The sequence below is a fragment of the Folsomia candida genome, unplaced genomic scaffold (genome assembly GCF_002217175.1).
Source record: "Folsomia candida strain VU population unplaced genomic scaffold, ASM221717v1 Fcan01_Sc005, whole genome shotgun sequence".
Lineage (NCBI taxonomy): Eukaryota > Metazoa > Arthropoda > Collembola > Entomobryomorpha > Isotomidae > Folsomia > Folsomia candida.
The window spans coordinates 6,178,070-6,195,518 of record NW_019091197.1 but is presented as its reverse complement, the minus strand read 5'-3'; the positions used below and the strand labels follow the sequence as shown (position 1 = coordinate 6,195,518).

Below are 17,449 nucleotides of genomic sequence, written 5' to 3'. Positions count from 1 at the left end.
TTTTTATTTATTTATGTAACTTTACATTGTGTACTGGTCTATTTTCATTTCTTGAATGATGCATGCTTGTTTATGTATGGGAGGAATTATTTTAGCACAATTTTTTAATGATTAAAATTTGTGGGATTTGAAACCCTTTAATCACATTGTGAACTCATTTTACATATAATAATAATAAATATGACTCATGGCAAAGTATATAAAATTCTGTTGTACTGTTCGAATATATATAACAATGTATGATTTCATGATAATAAATGTACGACTTTCGACTTTCGTGCGACTGTTTAAATATGCATTGTAAATTTATTCATTTGCATCTTCAATACCAGTTTTCTATATATTTGTAGGAATAATGAATTTAAAAAATTTGAGGACATTATTAAATCCAGATTAATGAGATGACATTGTTTACAAATGTAATGGTAAATAAAGTTGATCAGTAAGCTTGAAATTGTATGTTGTTGTTAACACTTGAGACATTCAGTAAATAAAAAAACAGGACCTTGCAGAACTCTACTCCATGATAACGACCGGAAGAGAAGACTATCTCCCAGCTAAGAAGTCCAAGATGCAAACTATTGATGCAGGTCTCCACTACGGAAAGTGTTAAATTAATTTAAATAATTTAGAAATTCTAACAACTACCTTAGTGTGTAATTAACATACCAAAATTCCTTGCAAAGTTAGTCGTTGAAGGGTGTCACATTTTGAAATGAAATCCTGCAACTTGCCACCATCACATTCGCAGGGCAGATCTTCACAAACGGTTGGCTTACCGGACTCGTTGCGGCAAACAAGTTTCAATTCTGTGAGGCCTAGTAATGAAAACTACTTAATTAATGATTATTTGGTTATGAACCGTAACTTCTGGTTTTCATTAGTGCTGCATATTTTGTGTCGATAGATTTTTCTCTACATAGACAACATGGAGTAAAGGGTAGGGAAATAATTTCTTAAGGATAATTTCCTGAATTTAACTTCACTAAATCGTGAGAATATTTATAATTCGAAATTCTAGCACAGTTTTCGTCGAATTTCACATTTTTACGGATAAGTACTGTGGGAACGATAATGCGTTCCGTCACATTTTCGGCTTGGGGACATGCGGAGACGATGTTTGAGGGAGGAGAGAAAATGACCAAAAATAAACGGACTGGCCAGGCATTGAAGCCTGGTGTCTCTTGTATCCCGGACAAGCGCTCTGCCACTGAGCTACCACTGCCGTATATATTTGTCATTGGTTTTCTCTCCGTCTCATATTATCATCGCTCCTACAGTACTGATCTTTAAGATTATTCGAATTGCGTCGTAATGGTTTCATGGAGAACCCGAATACGAAGCAAGATTTTCAAAATCTCAGCTTTTATGAAGTTATTTCAACTCGACAAAAGATTTAGTTCTTGCCACGTTTTTCCATGTTCCTACTGTAGGAGCGATGATAATATGAGACGGAGAGAAAACCAATGACAAATATATACGGCAGTGGTAGCTCAGTGGCAGAGCGCTTGTCCGGTATACAAGAGACACCAGGCTTCAATGCCTGGCCAGTCCGTTTATTTTTGGTCATTATCTCTCCTCCCTCAAACATCGTCTCCGCATGTCCCCAAGCCGAAAAAGTGACGGAACGCTTTATCGTTCCCACACTACCCTAGAGTGAGTCGTGTTACTCCTAAAAGTATTTGAAAACTAGGCGTATTGTGGTGCCCGTGGCACCACGGCAATTACGAATATGAAATTTGTCGTTTCCCCAATCATGATCGGATCGGGGCGTCAAGTATAGGAACTTCTCGTCTACTCGATCATGATCATCGTGGTCCACTTACTCTCAGAACCACACAACTAAAATCGAATTTTTAGATCGGTATGTTGATCGTAAATTTAGTGTTTACATATGCTTGAATGTAGCTAAAACAAATCCTACTCTCCGGTAGGGGTCGTACGGAGCCTGACTAATTGGGTGGTGATTGCAAACCACTGTCAGATCGAATTTCTTGTCTGCCATATGCCTACTGAACTCAGTAATGCATTGTGAGATAGGCTGAGAATAATACATAGAAGGGATGCGTTACAGACAGGCAGACAGACAGACAGAATTGGGTAAATATAAGTTAATTCTGTGGGAATCCGGCTAAAAATAATGGTTTTGTTTTCTGAGTACTTGAGAGACATTTATTTACCTAAGTGCCGGACCTGACGTTCCATTGGGAGACCCAAACCTTGAATTACGTGTAGATTCCTCACGTCGAAAAGTTCCTTTGATAGGGAGACCAACTTTGGAAAATTTTCAGGAATTAGGAATTCGTCAATTTGGAAAACTTCAGAGGCAAAATTTTGTAAAGACTTGAGCCTAGGGAAAGCAGAGAATTGAGTTATCTGATCTGCATCAGGTGAGTATCCGCTGTAATGCTTGACGCCGAGAGTGAGGTGTTCTAATGTGGGAGCGACTTGGATTAAGAAGGGGTGAAGGTGTTCCAAATTTTGAATTCTGTAAGAGAGTAGAAGTGATATTAAGGTGTACCCTGTTGTAATAATTTTATGAGTTTTTAGCCCGAGCCAGGGCTTATGTGTTCATCATGTCTGTCTGTCCGTCTGTCTGTATGACGACACGATAACTCTCTTTAAACTTATCCGATTGACTTCAAATTTGGCGCAAACGTAGATAAGGTCAAAAGTGAGGCTAGGTTCGAAGATGAGCGAAATCGGTCAGGTCGTTAGCCGGTGGGTGTATGGTGCACCAAATTTTGAAAATTGTCATATAATGCTGAAATTTGGTACAGATGTCTCTAAGTAATGAAAGAATATGGAGGAAGTTAGGAAAATTTTTATCCGGTGAGACTCTATGGGATGACCCATACCGATTTAAAAATATTGTCCTAGAAGTTGTAGTATAATTTTTCATTGTAATTTTTGTGATTAAATTTTTGTAAAAGTAAAGCTGCAATTTGAAACAGAAAATGTATTGAACTGCCTCTGGTTATCTGAAGTCTGCACTGCAGGTTTTTTATACATACTCGAAATTCATATTTTATAAAGGTTCTGCCAAGAAAATGGAAAATTCTTCGATAGAGCAACTAAATGTTAAGGTGGTGTTTCATAGATTTCAAATATTAAAATATTTCTGAATTTGTACAAACCCAGCTAACTGATATTTTGAGGATTACAAATTTGTATTTGCGGTTTCTTATATTTATTTCACATGTAGAAACGATCCCTATGATTAGCACCCGTACTCACCTAAAGGTAGTATCCCCCACGGCCATCCACTCCAAAGTTTTAAGCGTTTTCGCACATTTTCCCAAATCTGGTGGAGAAGGCTGCATGAATTTTCAAAACAGTTAGGTTTGGCGCTGAATCGATGATGGTTTGCAGATTGGTGTCCACTTTATGCATTTCATAGCCATTCTGGTAGAACTCAAATACTTTCAGATTTCTGAGGAGCACTGGTCTAAAATTGGGGATAGCTGGGTCATGACGTGATTTTGTTAGGGCCAACCTGACCAAATTTGGGAGCCCGTGAGCCACCAGGGTTTCTACGAGTGCTGGCCAAATTTCGGGAACCATTACGAGGTAAATTTCCCTGATTTGGCACCACCAGGACGACGTGGGAAGTTCGAACGGGTTAAAGTCACTTGTGCCTTTTACTGAGATTCGTCTTAGAACGGCAGGGTTGATTTTTTGAATTTCTTCCAGTGTGGTGAACTTGTGGAGGTGGGACCCTTGCTTCATTTGGAGGATGATCCTCGCTCCGAGCACTGTAGCTCCGATGGTGTTCCAAATATTGGAGACTTGGCGGAACAATTTGGCACAGTGGGTGTCCAAATGGGCAAAAATGTTGGAGAGAATCTGAAAATTATGTAGTGGTAAAATATTTATCATAAATAAACGAATGCCTTAAAGTTTTTAAGAACTTGAATGAAATGAAATGTTTAGTCCTAAAGTGTTTCTCGCGGATTTATCTCTGCACAGGTTTTAAGTTGCATCTTGCAAATTTTTACTGCTTGTGCAAATTATGGTTGTGAGATTAGTAATAATTGAATTCATGCTAGTAATTTGACACGGTATGTTTTATCAGAAACAATATTTCACCAGAGTATTTCTTACGATCGGATTTTCCAAGACGGACTGAGATTTTAGAGTCGATCTTGTATCCATGGCTCAATGTTAAGAGGAGAAGAAATTAATTTGAATATCGTCAGGAGGACAAAGTTGGATAACTATGTATGTGGATACTTATTTTTTGAATCGTTGTGTGAATATTTCTGGGTGATTGATGGCGAATAAATGACCAATGGTGGAATGGAAATAAATATTTCACCCTGGGAACATTGAAGTGGCCGTTGGAATGACTGCCGCCGTGGCTGAGTGGCGACGTAGGTTTGAATTTCCAAAGGTTATTTTGAGAAATTCTTAGAAGGGTCGTGTTAATAAGGGTTGCACGTACTTATTGCCTTTTTTCTTAATAAGTATATTCAGATGTTAAAATTAGATGTAGCGAAGGGATAGTCACAAAAATATCCATTAGAATGACGCATTTATGAATTTTTTTTTGTAATGGTGCTTTTTGACTATTGTGTATTTTACAGCTTATATTTATCTTTTATATGTATGTGTATCTTACTTTAAGGTCCTTAAGGAGATCCCAAAAATTATATAAATCCTTAATTTAAGGATTTATATAATTTTTGGGGTCACCTTCAATGGACAGTTACTTGATGATGGAAATATTTCTTGGCTTGTGGGTTTAATCTATTTCTTGCCCAAAAATCGTAGCCAGAGTAACCTAGAGATGTATCTAAGAATTAAATTATCCAAGGTCTCGTAATTCAATAGGTAATATCAATTTATTTCTTGGAAAAGTACATTTTCGTTATTTTTATAAGTCTGGAAATGATAAATAATAATGCGTATTTTGATATGCATCTTATTTGTGTTGACTCATATAAGTAAAACACCGAAATGCATATCCTAACAATTTATTGCGTACTAAATTTATCACATTTGCCGCAAGAAGTTTTATCAAGTCACGTATTTCCACCATAAAGGAAAATCCTGCTACGGAAACAATACCCAAACAGAGCATGAATAGTGTTAAAATTGCCCGATTTAATCCAACCGGCGCTTCCCGGTCAACCTTTTCGACCGGCGTACGTTTCGAATTCCGGTATTCCGATAGACTTCCTCTTTTTGTAATCGGCGGTATATTCCAGACTCGATAAGCGCTACGAAATATTTGGTTACTTTCGTAAACCCTTTGTAATGAAAGTGCCAACTATAAGAAACTGTCTCTAGGATATCCTTCCCCTTTTAAAACGTTTTCGTGGGGTACATTCTAGACAGGAAGTCAAGCTCGGTCAGAACAATGTCCGATTTAGAGATAAAAACTAAGGGCGAGAAATTGGTTGACCTCACACGGTGAAAACGAGCATTTTTTCAAACTTTGAGGTCAAATTGCTGGACTCACAGGTAACATTATCGAAAATAACAAAACATCTGTTTAATAGTATTAGTTAGTCTACAAAATAAGGTTTGTCCCATCAAGATCCGTGATAAACAGTTCACGATGTCGCATTGTAAGTGCGGTTGCCAATAACAAGACGTGGAATGTAAAAATTAATAGGCAGGACATTTTAGCTCGCACTTAAAATGATGGGATGACAGATGAAGTTGGACTGGCTAGGAACTGTGTCCAACCCAAATTTATAATCGGTTGTGGTACTACGAAGAAGTGGGTGTTAGATAACATCGCTGGATCAAAGTCGTGATGACTCATTGCGAGGACAGTTACATATATGAGATAAATTTAATCTGTTTCAAGGATGCGTGTATTTATTTGTCACCAATTTCGTTATGTTATGACCTACATATAACTTACAGGTCATGTTAACGATAAGTTTCTATTAACTCAATCAATTATTAGCTCGCCCTGCGAAGCATGGGAGCTATTGAACTTGTCGTGTCCGTCTGTCCGTCCGTCTGTCTGTCCGTCCGTCTGTGTGTTCCTATGTTTTCTCCGCCAATTGGCGCTTTACAATCTCCCCCGTTTTGATTTTAGACAACTATTTAGCCTCAATGAATAAGAAAAATTGGAAAGAAATTGATGCAAAATAATTGAGAAAATCAATGGACAAATCATCAATAGTGCAAAATAATTGGAAAAACTAGGCATCAAATTCTGACAAAATTTTGTAATTTAAATCAATACACATAATACAAAATAGTAAAACTATGTATCTACCTTGTGTGGTTCATTGGCACTGTTGGTGCTAAAGTGTCCAAACTATAATATAAAATAGTTTGGAATTGATGCAAAATAATTGAGAAAATCAATGGACCAATCATCAATAGTGCAAAATAATTGAGAAAACTAGACTTCAAATTCTGACAAAATTTTATCATCTAAATCAATAAACATAATACAAAATAGTTTGGACTCTTTTGCACCAACAGTGCAGAAAAATCACACAAAATAGATACATAATCTTGACTCGGTACACAATTTTGCGCCAATTATGCATAACTGGACTGGACCAACGATTTACATAATTGTAATTCATTTGCACCAACGGTGCAACACAATTGCACCATAATACCATGGCTAAACAATATTGACCTTATTGCACCAATAGTGCACAAAAATTGAATTTTTTTATAAGAGAGTATAGGGCGAGCTATTTCTAACGCATGCTACGGTTTATTTACCAATATTCTACGCATGGATTGCTATACCTTGTTGGTGTTGGTAGAGCCAAATAAACGAACCAAGGCAGATCAGCAAGTATGCGATAAATTTTAAAGTGCAGAGAGAAATAAAGGAAATATACAAAACATATAGTGTCAGGACAAACAATGCTATCGGTTATCAGTCATTAATTCTGCGATAACAATATTTTAGTTATAAAAATACGCCCTCCTCCCACGTACACGATTCTGACTCGTAAATCACATCATTCCTTTGCAGGTGGTTTAAGTTGTCTAAGGTTGACAAACGTCGTTATTATAGCGTTTTGTGTTAATAAAATAATGTACATTTTAGTCATATTTCTCCGCACGAAGGGTTACCAAGACAGGTATGATGAAAACGGGTATAGCACGTATAATGCTGCCCACGGATTCAGCTGGACACGGAGAACTACCAAGTATTCTGCCGTCTGGAGACGTGAGGCTTGTTTTAGTTGTAATTGGTACAATTGTGGTCATTATTCTGACCAGTTCATCAATTCCAATTATACGACAACGGTGGCCATCTTGTGCGAATTGGACGACGAAGTGGTCGAATTTGTAAGGGAAGTAGAAGCCAGGGGGGCACATAAGGCTAAAATTAGGCTGTATTCGACTTTAAAAAATCAAGATGCACACCAAATTGCGGCAGAGATTGAAAAGTATTGCCTTGTGGTAATAATAACGAAGCGTTGGTAAATTTATATAGTCATGGATGATTAATTTTGTTTTAATATTTTTGAGCAAGAATTGTATCGACTGGAATAACCAATGCAGTTTCTTGACTATGGAGGAGAGTGAGTACAACGGAGGCCTTAATGCAAGGAACGTTTCTAAAATTGCTGCTGGGGATGTGCTGCGAGAAGCTGAATTTATTTAAATTTAACGAATAAGTCGGTGACAAAAAATTATAGGATTGCATTCTAAATTGATAATGAATTGTTTTTGTTTAATTTTTTAGTTATAGATTATCACATCAAATAAATTAGTGGCACAATAAAAAATTGTTAGTATTTGTTTTTGATGTATATATGCCCTAATTTACTAAAAAATCAGATCACAGATTAGGAGCATTGCTTCACAAATGTTTCAAACGGTCTGAAAATTTTTGCGCGATAAAACTTGATCTTTTCAAAATCAGATAACTTAATAAAGCTTTATTGGAAACTCGTAATAAACACATTTGCTTTGGGTTTTAATAAACATGAATTAATTTTTATTATACACGAAATAAATACGAAGATAAAAATGTAAAATTGTCCCAAATACCGACCATAATCGACGTGTATGTCTAATCCTGAGTTAATATCGAAGTTTGTTTCATCTTTCGCAACAATGGTTAACTTTGTGCAGATAAAATGTTTGTAACTTTGAATTGGGAAAATCTACCTGTGGCCGTACCCGGATTAACTTAAGCATATCCTTTCTATAACGTAATGCTGGGCGCATTTCAATGCATTGGAAGTATGTATGGACAGTAACGAGCAGAGGCACCGCAATGTGAGAATGACTTCTCTCATGGATTATGCACATAATTGTTTTGACTTTACTAGATATTCTCCTGTGCTATTTGTACCAGTGTTTCTGCTGTTTAAAAACACCTGTACAAAATTAGTGCATAAAAGTGTTTTAAAACGTTAAAAAACACCCACCCAAACTGTCTTCATTAATATTCTTCGTGTTAAAATTATTTAATTTTTGCAACTTTGAGTTTTAATTTTCATTTTGCTAAAGTAATTAGGGCAGCTCAACACTTGTGTACGAATAAAATGAGAATGATATGACTTTTAGAGTTTTTAGAGTCATATTGAGCCTAATTTTTAATTTTATGCACTTTTGTGCATTATGCATGCATAAAAATAATTTTAGGCGCCTAAATAGAAACACTGATTTGTACCGATTTGCAGAATGATATTTGCTACATGAACGTATCGAAATTACCTTAATTTGTATTTACTTGTAGCCAAATTTGGCACAATGTCGGTTAATGTAATCAAAAAGTCGTCCCGAGTTACATCTATTGATAGGATCCTCTTGTAACATTTCAATAATTATCTTCCCAAATTTATGGACACATTTGGGGATAATGTTTTTGATTAAGTTTCGCCTACTCTGTTCTCTCAAAGTTATTAGCTTTTCGAAAACATCTACTTTGTCAAAGGTATTTCCGCATAGTTGAACTAATTCGAGAAAACATAAGCCCAAGCTGTAAACATCAGTCTGGCTTGAGTAAACTGAACCATTTCTCATTTCCGGGCTCCGATAGATCGCCGTACCTGCGGGATTCCCATAATATTCCTCTTCCTCAGAAGTTACGGATAATCCAAAATCTGCAATCTTCCAAACGATTGTATTTGAATTTACTAACACGCCCAAAATATTTGCTGGCTTGAGATCTCGATGAATAATCTTCTTGGTGTGGATATACCTTAGCCCGATTGCTATCTGAAGGGCCGTTTCCCAAATATTGGTGACTAAGGGGGTATGACAACCGGTTGTGTTTTTAAATTTTGCAATATATTTATCGAGAGTTGTATCGCAAAATTCTAGTTTTAGGAAGAGATAGTTTCTGCCGTATGCAGAGGTTGGTATGCCCACGGAAACCGAGGCTTCTTCAACAACGGTGTCTATGTAGGCTTCCAATTGAAGCCTCTGAATGTGTGTGGTGATCCCATTCCTAGAAGTGCACGCTGCCCAACAACTATCGTACTTGACGACGTGATCAGAATTTAGTTTGCTGAGGACGCGAACTTCGTTGAGGAGTTTTGAAAATAAAACGGCGGAATCGTTCAGCGGCATTGAGTTAAGGGTTTTATCGATATCGACGCACTTGATGGCACAGCCGGACAAGTTGTAGACGTCCACGGTGTCGATAGCTTTGAGTACGGTGCCAAAGTAGCCACTGCCTAGTTTTCCTAAGGATTGGAGGGATGGGATGGTCCGCCAGAGGACGGGGTGGGGTTCCAAAGAAGTTTGAAGGGCGGTTAGTTCAACTGGAAAGTATAAAATGGATTTCATAATTTGAGATATTTTCAATTTTAGAAGTTACTAATGAGGATGAGTTAATGATAAGCTCATTTTTTTTTAGCTCAGCTCCATATAAATTGCATAACCTTTATATTTCAAATTAAGAAATGTTCCTAAAAATAATGTCTATAAAAAATTTCTTACCATTTGTATTATCCAAAACAGGTTGGTGATTTGTTCTCCGCTTCAAAACAGCAAATCCAACTAATGCAATAATTACCGCAACTCCTATTATAATCGCAATTAGCGTAAGCACTGGTATCATTGATTCAGATTTGCTGATTGTAGTTGTGGTTGGAACTGTGTCTATGATTGCGGGAATATTCGTAATTTCCGTCGTGGGTGGAGCAATCGTTGGTGTAGGCGTAGACAGTAAAACATCAATGGTTTCAGTAAAATTAGGAACTCTGTCAGATGTCTCCTTTGAACATCCAAACTATACAGTGGACCGGATATAATGGTGCAATCGCAGTAGCAGAAATATTGTGAGGGAGGGCCATACATCTGTGGTAAGTTGGAGAGATGTTACTGATAAATTACTAGTAATGATGGTGTCATGATGCTGTCTAACCTTTATTTTGGACTCCGTCTCTGTAAAGTAAATCCTACCAGTTTCGTGATTCTCGTCCGACTCATTCACCGCAATTAGCTGGCAGCCTTGCCGGATCCGAATTGATTTTATCTTTTCAGAAAATTGTTCCGTTAATGGTTGTCTCTTCTTGAAACGAATGGATAGCCCGGTGTCATGGCAATCTTGGCAGTCCTCCTCGAAGAATAGGATTGCGCAAACGTTGGGGTTAGTCATGGGACGATTGTGGCATCCGGACGAGTCCATTTGGCAGAAGGGATTTTCTTCATCCTATTTTGAAAATGGCGGTGTGGTTAAAAATGGAAAGGATTGTGCAACTGGGTTAGGAGATGTTTACATCACAATGGCAGTAAGTTTGTCCAATTAGGTAATCCGGCTAATAAGAAGATGAGAATTTGTGTAATTAATAAATAGTCAGCAACCCAGTTGGAAGTCTAGTGTCCCTTAATCTCAATTATATTTTAAACAAATAAATAATTGAATTTTTATTGGGTGACATGCCTTGCCGTAGGACAAATTATTTTGTCCATCCTGTAGTATCGTACATTTAGATCCGAACGACCCATCCCACCCACAAACGATGGTAGTGCAGGAGTTGTGCCACAGCTGAGATTTTGTGTCCTCGATTCGTCCTCCGAGATATTCGTAAAGGCTCGGGATGGACTCCTTCCCTTCATAAATGTCCAGCAGACTTTGTGGTTTTTGTAATGTTATATTATTTTGTAGTACTAGGGAGGCACACTTTTTAAGTTTTATTGGCGTATATGTATATGTAGGGGATATAAAATAATTAGCAAGTATGCTTAGATAAATTGGAAGTGTGATAAAATTTAGTTTTGAATACATATTTACTTAACTTGTATTAGTGGATGGGATTTTTAATAGGAATCCCAGATGACGAGGTTCAGATGGAAAGTATAGTGGTGCCCATTGTCTGAGATGATTGAATGGGTGACAAGTGTTTGCATCTAACTGATAGGATAATTTATGCAGGTGCGTCAGAAAGTTATGAGGAGATGATGATTAGTTTTTTAGTAGCCTATCTTCCACCACGGAAAGTTGGGACTGTAAAGAATTATTTATGGAATTGAATGTGGTGATTTTTTACATACAAGTGAGCATCTGTAGGTATTTAAGTATATGTTGGATTGTACGCATAGGTGCAAGTTTGCTAATAAAATGTATTACTAGTAAATAATATGCCTCGTGATATTAAGTATGAGTAAACAAAATCAGTTTTTCTTAGGTGAGGCAAAGCCGGGCCGCGTCTAACGGAAATGTAAATATGCTCAGTGGGGCCCGTCGAAGCTAAGTATGCGTTCCTTCAGGTTTCTGCAAGGTCCCACAAAGTTTCAGCGAAAACGATGCATCGCATCGAAAAATGACAAGAGGCAAAATAGTTACATAATTCCGAATTTTAGTGTCTTTTTGTTTCGAATTTTGAAATGGTTTATCCATTAGAAAACGAGTTTCGAACCCCTTACATACCTAAATACATTGAAAAATATAAGAATGACCATAACACCAATTTAACAACGAGAGCAACTATGGTGTAGATGGGTTGCGTCTTGCCTCTCCGGATTCTTCGACTTGTCCACTTTACAATTTGCAAATTTTTGCTACGTTTTTCGTGATTGGAATATACTTTTGTGATTGATAATTATTTACACGTCGTAATCAGAGGTGGGCAAAATACTTGGTTTTGAATATAAATACAAATTATGTATTTTGAATGTATTTAAATACTTACAAATATTTAACCCTGTTTTAGTTCAATTACAAAATTCAAATACAATTACGCCTAAATAGATGAAGATACAAAATAAAATACAAAATAGTATTTTGTCCACCTCTGGTCGCAATATATGAAAGGCTGCGTTGAAAATATTTTTAATAACTTTAACATTTGTGGGTATCGCACTTATTGTTAGTATGGCATAATTATTTTTAGAATTGAATTATGACATTTATTTTTTATACATATTTATGTAAAAATTAGCTCATTGTAAAATTAATCAAAGATGGTACTTACAATGAAATGCCGTGAACTGTTTATCTCCAATCTTAATGGGACTAATTTTAATTTGTTCACATCCAAAAATAAGCGGACCCGTATTTTTGCTCTAGCGATAATGCGCGCATTTGAGCGCCAGGCGGGAGATTCAAATAATTTTTCAGCCAAATTTTCGGATTTTAAAATCGCTGTAACTTTTTGAATTTTGGCGCGAAATCAGAAAATTAAAAACATGTATTCTTAGAATTATCTCCTGTATTTAGTAAAAATAATAGTTTTTGGAATTTCTAAAAATTCAAATTTTATAGAATTTTGCAAATTTCCAAGAGTTTTAAAATTCCCAAAACTTGATAAAAATTCGAATTTACAAAAAATTTTGAAAATTGATTTTTAAAAGCTAAAACAGGTAATTCTAAGCATACATTTTCTTAAATTTTTAAATTTGCGCCAAAATTCAAAAAGTTACAGCGATTTTAAAATCCGAAAATTTGGCTGAAAAATTATTTGAATCTCCCGCCTGGCGCTCAAATGCGCGCATTATCGCTAGAGCAAAAATACGGGTCCGCTTATTTTTGGATGTGAACAAATTAAAATTAGTCCCATTAAGATTGGAGATAAACAGTTCACGGCATTGCATTGTTAGCTATGGTATGGGTATTTTAATTATAGACAATTCTTCCTGAAAGGTTACGTGGCCGACCTCGTAATGCCTAATAACATTGAAAATTCAAATTTGAATTACTTTTTCATTTTACAACCGATTTCAAAAATCTCGACTGTTTTGAAAACATATGACCCTTGTGCAAAATACTTATTGTCAGATTTTGAAATTTCGACCACACCCACCTATAATCAAGGTCACAATGTCAAAAAAACATCATTTTTCTAAACCTATTAAAATGTTGAAATTTTAATATTTTTCTACGGGCAAGCTTTTAAATCTTATTACTAGGACCCAAGCCATCATTATGCGTCTACAGGCCACGAAACCGTCACTCAGGTCAATGTGGGTGTGGTCAGTGGGAGTGGCAAATATTTAGTTATAAAAATTTTAATATCCTACGTCACTTATTTTTAAATTCAACTCGACCTATACGTTAAATTGCAACGTGTGTCGTCTGGCGACGTCGATGAATGGCCACACCCTCAGTGGGTGTGGTCATCGACGCTTTCGTTATGCTTCATCCAAACCATGGCATGTAACATATCATTTTTCTCAGCTCCAGACAGCGAACCCGACAGTGTATCTGAATTTCGAAAATAGACAAACCACACCCCCAGTGGGTGTGGTCACCGGCGCTTTTGTGGTTATTAAACCTAACCATGACATGTGATACATAATTTTAATCACCAGAAAAACGCCGTCAACCTTGTAACTTCTAATTTTGGAAAACCACACCCCCTCTCATGGTGGGTGTGGTCACCGGCGCTTTTGTGATTATTTAAGCTAACCATGACATGTGATACATAATTTTATTCACCAGAGAAAGGCCGGTAACCCTGTAGCTTCTAATTTTGAAAAAACCACACCCCCTTTCATGGTGGCTGTAGTTATAAGCACTTTTAAAATTACTTAAGCTAACTATGACATGTGATACATAATTTTAATCACCAGAGAAAGGCCGGTAGCCCAGTAGCTTCTAATTTTGAAAAAAACACACCCCCTTTCATGGTGGGTGTGGTTATCAGCGCTTTTAAAATTATTTTAGCTAACCCTGTCATGCGACACATATTTTGCATCACACGAGAAACCGCGATCGCAATTTTGATAAACCACAAGCCCTCCCCTAGTGGGTTTGGGCATTAGCTCTCTCAGAGATATTTAGTAAACTCACAACATGCAACACATATCTTCCATCACGAGAGGAATGCCAATAAACCTGTTCCATGTGACTTGTAGAAGCCACAACCTTTACCCTTGTTTTTGTTGGCATCGGCGCTTTTTGTATTATTAAAGCTAACCATTTCTTTTGACGCATCTTTTTGATCCCGAGTAAGGGTGGAGCGACCTTTTTTGACCCAATGTGAAATACATGCATCAATAATTTTGAAATTTCAGATACGTGCCAAGATTTCAATTTCGAACAGATTTCGAACACAGTTTCTCTTGTGATACAAAATATGTGTCGCATAACAGAGTTAGCTTAAGTAATTTTAAAAGTGCTTATAACTACAGCCACCATGAAAGGGGGTGTGGTTTTTTCAAAATTAGAAGCTACAGGGTTACCGGCCTTTCTCTGGTGAATAAAATTATGTATCACATGTCATGGTTAGCTTAAATAATCACAAAAGCGCCGGTGACCACACCCACCATGAGAGGGGGTGTGGTTTTCCAAAATTAGAAGTTACAAGGTTGACGGCGTTTCTCTGGTGATTAAAATTATGTATCACATGTCATGGTTAGGTTTAATAAACACAAAAGCGCCGGTGACCACACCCACCATGAGAGGGTGTGTGGTTTTTGAAAATTAGAAGTTACAAGGTTGACGGCGTTTCTCTGGTGATTAAAATTATGTATCACATGTCATGGTTAGGTTTAATAACCACAAAAGCGCCGGTGACCACACCCACTGGGGGTGTGGTTTGTCTATTTTCGAAATTCAGATACACTGTCGGGTTCGCTGTCTGGAGCTGAGAAAAATGATATGTTACATGCCATGGTTTGGATGAAGCATAACGAAAGCGTCGATGACCACACCCACTGAGGGTGTGGCCATTCATCGACGTCGCCAGACGACACACGTTGCAATTTAACGTATAGGTCGAGTTGAATTTAAAAATAAGTGACGTAGGATATTAAAATTTTTATAACTAAATATTTGCCACTCCCACTGACCACACCCACATTGACCTGAGTGACGGTTTCGTGGCCTGTAGACGCATAATGATGGCTTGGGTCCTAGTAATAAGATTTAAAAGCTTGCCCGTAGAAAAATATTAAAATTTCAACATTTTAATAGGTTTAGAAAAATGATGTTTTTTTGACATTGTGACCTTGATTATAGGTGGGTGTGGTCGAAATTTCAAAATCTGACAATAAGTATTTTGCACAAGGGTCATATGTTTTCAAAACAGTCGAGATTTTTGAAATCGGTTGTAAAATGAAAAAGTAATTCAAATTTGAATTTTCAATGTTATTAGGCATTGCGAGGTCGGCCACTTACGGATTTTGGAAAAGGGCAAAATTGTCTCTAATTTTAATTCCCGTACCATAATTATAGTATTAAGACGACGCGGAGATCCCATTCCGAAAGTGTGGCAGATGTACCGTGCGGGAGCGTTGGGATTTGGCAATGTGGCGAGTAAGTGTTATCTTATCGGCAAAGGCGACTTTGCAGTGGGGACATTTTTCAGGCTTTTAGCTAGGGTAGGAGCGAAGGTGTCTGATAAAGAAATATAAATGTGATTAGCGATATATTGTTATGGCTACCGTTACCTGACCATTAGAAAAATGGGGATTTTTACCCCGTCTTCAAAACGTTTCCTGCAAGTATCAACGCTTCTTTTTGATATGTTCCTCAAATTTCTGTTGGTTTTCAAATCTGGAATCGCACCTGTCGCAAAGGATTGGTTTAATCGCTTCGACTTCATGTTCCTCCAAATGGTCCTCGAGATGTTGGCCGAGCCAATAACTGATGTCGCATTTGTCGCAGGGTAATTTTTTTCGTCAGTTTGGTGACGGGTGCCCAAGTGGATTGCGAGACCATGTAGGTTTTTACACTGTATGGCGCAGATTTGGCATTGGTGAGGGTGAAAGTCTTCATGGGCTAATTTTAAATGAGCGTGTCTGGCCTCCTTGGTACGAAAATGGGTGTTGCAGGACGGTACGGGGCAAGGAACAAGGTGGTAGCGAATGTTGTGGCGATTTAGGTTGGATTCAGTGAGGAAGGTACGTCGGCAGGAGAAGCACCAGGGGGGTTGGTAGAGGAGGTTGTCATCTTCATTTTCGGAGGAGTGGAGACTGTTTTGTTCTCTGCGGGTTTTAAGACGAGGGGAGGATCTCTTGGTGTAAATTGGGGTTCGGGACTCTAGTTCTGAAGCTTCCACTGTGGGTGATGAGCTTTCTCTTGGTCGTTTAACATGTTTACTAAATAAGTAAATAATTAAATAACAAGTGTAATACTGTCTTTCTCGTCATTCGTACATTAACAATGTCTGGCCGTGGTATGCCCAATTAATTAAAATAATTGCGTACCGTGATGCCGTATTTTTAGTAGATTTAGGTCTCCCCCTTTGCTTCTTCTGAAGACTTGGAGTAATGGAAAAGGCGGAGTCTTGCTCGTCATCCCCAGATTGTAATGAATCTGAATTGAAACCGACACAAATTTTTGCAAAATGAGACCATAAATTTGCAAATGAAATTAATGAAAAGAAAGTCTAGCATACCCAAGACCTGGAGTATAATTTTCCTTATTCTCTTCACTTTTTCGTCCCCATCATCGCCACGTTTTAAAGACGCAGAAATTGAAATTGTGTCACGAACTTGACCAATTTTCCTCACAACTTGTTCCTCCAAGAGGACGATTTGATTCCTAATTTCTTCCACTTCACTTAGAACAGGGTAGCAATTTGGGCACAATTTACACGTCTCCTCCTCTGCAAATTCATCTTGATAAGAAGATTTACTCCGACCTCGTCCTAAAGACTGGAACAGGGTCAAAATTGGTATTTTTCGGATGGTGGAGTCTTCCTCCTCCTTCTTATCATCGTCGCCCCCCTTGGCGAGATTTTGTAAACAGACGAGGCAGAATTGGTTTGACATGTTGAATCTAGAAGCCGAAAAATAATTTAAATATATGGAATAAAGAACATTTCATGAATATGTAAGTAGTTAATATTTCTTGTGTCGTAGCTGTGTGAGACCGTGTGAGAAACGATACTTACTATTTGTGGGGACAATAATTAATTAATTTCACAGTTAGTTTAAATAATTAAGAATTAAGAATTAATTTGCAGCAACTGAAATTGCAAGTGAGCAATGTTTACACTGGGAGAGATAGAGCAGCAGCTGGACTCAAATTCGTGCAACAAACTCTTCTCAAAAGTTCTCGTAAGGAGACTCCACTCGAGAGTCTCAAGTTGAGACTGCGTGCAAAATC

The 17,449-nt window shown here is 37.4% G+C and overlaps 5 protein-coding genes across 6 annotated transcripts; 1 reads left to right on the top strand and 4 right to left on the bottom strand.

Annotated features, from left to right (window-relative positions):
• Nucleotides 1-355: 355 nt before the first annotated feature.
• LOC118435910 lies at nucleotides 356-3,263 on the bottom strand. Its single transcript, XM_035852430.1, has 4 exons — nucleotides 3,238-3,263; nucleotides 2,181-2,488; nucleotides 670-818; nucleotides 356-597 (listed from the first exon to the last, which is right to left on the bottom strand). Exons 1-4 carry the CDS (start codon nucleotides 3,261-3,263, stop codon nucleotides 547-549), a joined length of 534 nt encoding a protein of 177 aa, XP_035708323.1. The 3' UTR covers nucleotides 356-546.
• Nucleotides 3,235-4,332, bottom strand: LOC118435826. Its single transcript, XM_035852272.1, has 2 exons — nucleotides 4,105-4,332; nucleotides 3,235-3,846 (listed from the first exon to the last, which is right to left on the bottom strand). The coding sequence occupies exons 1-2, from the start codon at nucleotides 4,153-4,155 to the stop codon at nucleotides 3,277-3,279; spliced, it is 621 nt and encodes a 206-aa protein (XP_035708165.1). The 5' UTR covers nucleotides 4,156-4,332; the 3' UTR covers nucleotides 3,235-3,276.
• Nucleotides 4,333-6,919: 2,587 nt separating this feature from the next.
• On the top strand, nucleotides 6,920-7,748 carry LOC110850103. Its single transcript, XM_022097586.2, has 2 exons — nucleotides 6,920-7,395; nucleotides 7,469-7,748. The coding sequence occupies exons 1-2, from the start codon at nucleotides 7,024-7,026 to the stop codon at nucleotides 7,598-7,600; spliced, it is 504 nt and encodes a 167-aa protein (XP_021953278.1). The 5' UTR covers nucleotides 6,920-7,023; the 3' UTR covers nucleotides 7,601-7,748.
• A 109-nt stretch (nucleotides 7,749-7,857) lies between these two features.
• On the bottom strand, nucleotides 7,858-9,738 carry LOC118435909 (interferon-induced, double-stranded RNA-activated protein kinase-like). The gene has a single exon (XM_035852429.1). The coding sequence runs from the start codon at nucleotides 9,736-9,738 to the stop codon at nucleotides 8,674-8,676; it is 1,065 nt and encodes a 354-aa protein (XP_035708322.1). The 3' UTR covers nucleotides 7,858-8,673.
• A 5,687-nt stretch (nucleotides 9,739-15,425) lies between these two features.
• Nucleotides 15,426-17,434, bottom strand: LOC110850453 (E3 ubiquitin-protein ligase ZFP91). 2 transcript variants are annotated; one of them, XM_035851964.1, is made up of 6 exons: nucleotides 17,235-17,434; nucleotides 16,737-17,119; nucleotides 16,546-16,654; nucleotides 15,905-16,437; nucleotides 15,816-15,834; nucleotides 15,426-15,733 (listed from the first exon to the last, which is right to left on the bottom strand). In XM_035851964.1, the coding sequence occupies exons 2-6, from the start codon at nucleotides 17,110-17,112 to the stop codon at nucleotides 15,709-15,711; spliced, it is 1,062 nt and encodes a 353-aa protein (XP_035707857.1). In that variant the 5' UTR covers nucleotides 17,113-17,119; nucleotides 17,235-17,434; the 3' UTR covers nucleotides 15,426-15,708. The 2 variants fall into 2 exon arrangements, with proteins under 2 accessions (XP_035707857.1, XP_021953576.1); XM_022097884.2 differs by having other exon boundaries at nucleotides 15,428-15,733; nucleotides 15,816-16,437.
• Between the last annotated feature and the right edge of the window lie 15 nt (nucleotides 17,435-17,449).

Excerpts from the sequence above, each read along its gene's own strand:
- LOC118435910 (XM_035852430.1), bottom strand. The coding sequence starts at position 3,263 with ATGGCCGTGGGGGATACTACCTTTAG. Across the intron at positions 819-2,180 it reads ACGTCAGGTCCGGCACTTAG|GCCTCACAGAATTGAAACTT; the intron begins GTAAATAAATGT and ends TTTCATTACTAG. Across the intron at positions 598-669 it reads TAACTTTGCAAGGAATTTTG|TGGAGACCTGCATCAATAGT; the intron begins GTATGTTAATTA and ends CACTTTCCGTAG.
- LOC118435826 (XM_035852272.1), bottom strand. The coding sequence starts at position 4,155 with ATGGATACAAGATCGACTCTAAAATCTCAGTCCGTCTTGGAAAATCCG. Across the intron at positions 3,847-4,104 it reads CCGTCTTGGAAAATCCGATC|ATTCTCTCCAACATTTTTGC; the intron begins GTAAGAAATACT and ends CATAATTTTCAG.
- LOC110850103 (XM_022097586.2), top strand. The coding sequence starts at position 7,024 with ATGTACATTTTAGTCATATTTCTCCGCACGAAGGGTTACCAAGACAGG. Across the intron at positions 7,396-7,468 it reads TTGAAAAGTATTGCCTTGTG|AATTGTATCGACTGGAATAA; the intron begins GTAATAATAACG and ends TTTTTGAGCAAG.
- LOC118435909 (XM_035852429.1), bottom strand. The coding sequence starts at position 9,738 with ATGAAATCCATTTTATACTTTCCAGTTGAACTAACCGCCCTTCAAACT.
- LOC110850453 (XM_022097884.2), bottom strand. The coding sequence starts at position 17,112 with ATGTCAAACCAATTCTGCCTCGTCTGTTTACAAAATCTCGCCAAGGGG. Across the intron at positions 16,655-16,736 it reads AATTATACTCCAGGTCTTGG|ATTCATTACAATCTGGGGAT; the intron begins GTATGCTAGACT and ends GTTTCAATTCAG. Across the intron at positions 15,734-15,815 it reads GGAAACGTTTTGAAGACGGG|ACACCTTCGCTCCTACCCTA; the intron begins GTAAAAATCCCC and ends TTTCTTTATCAG.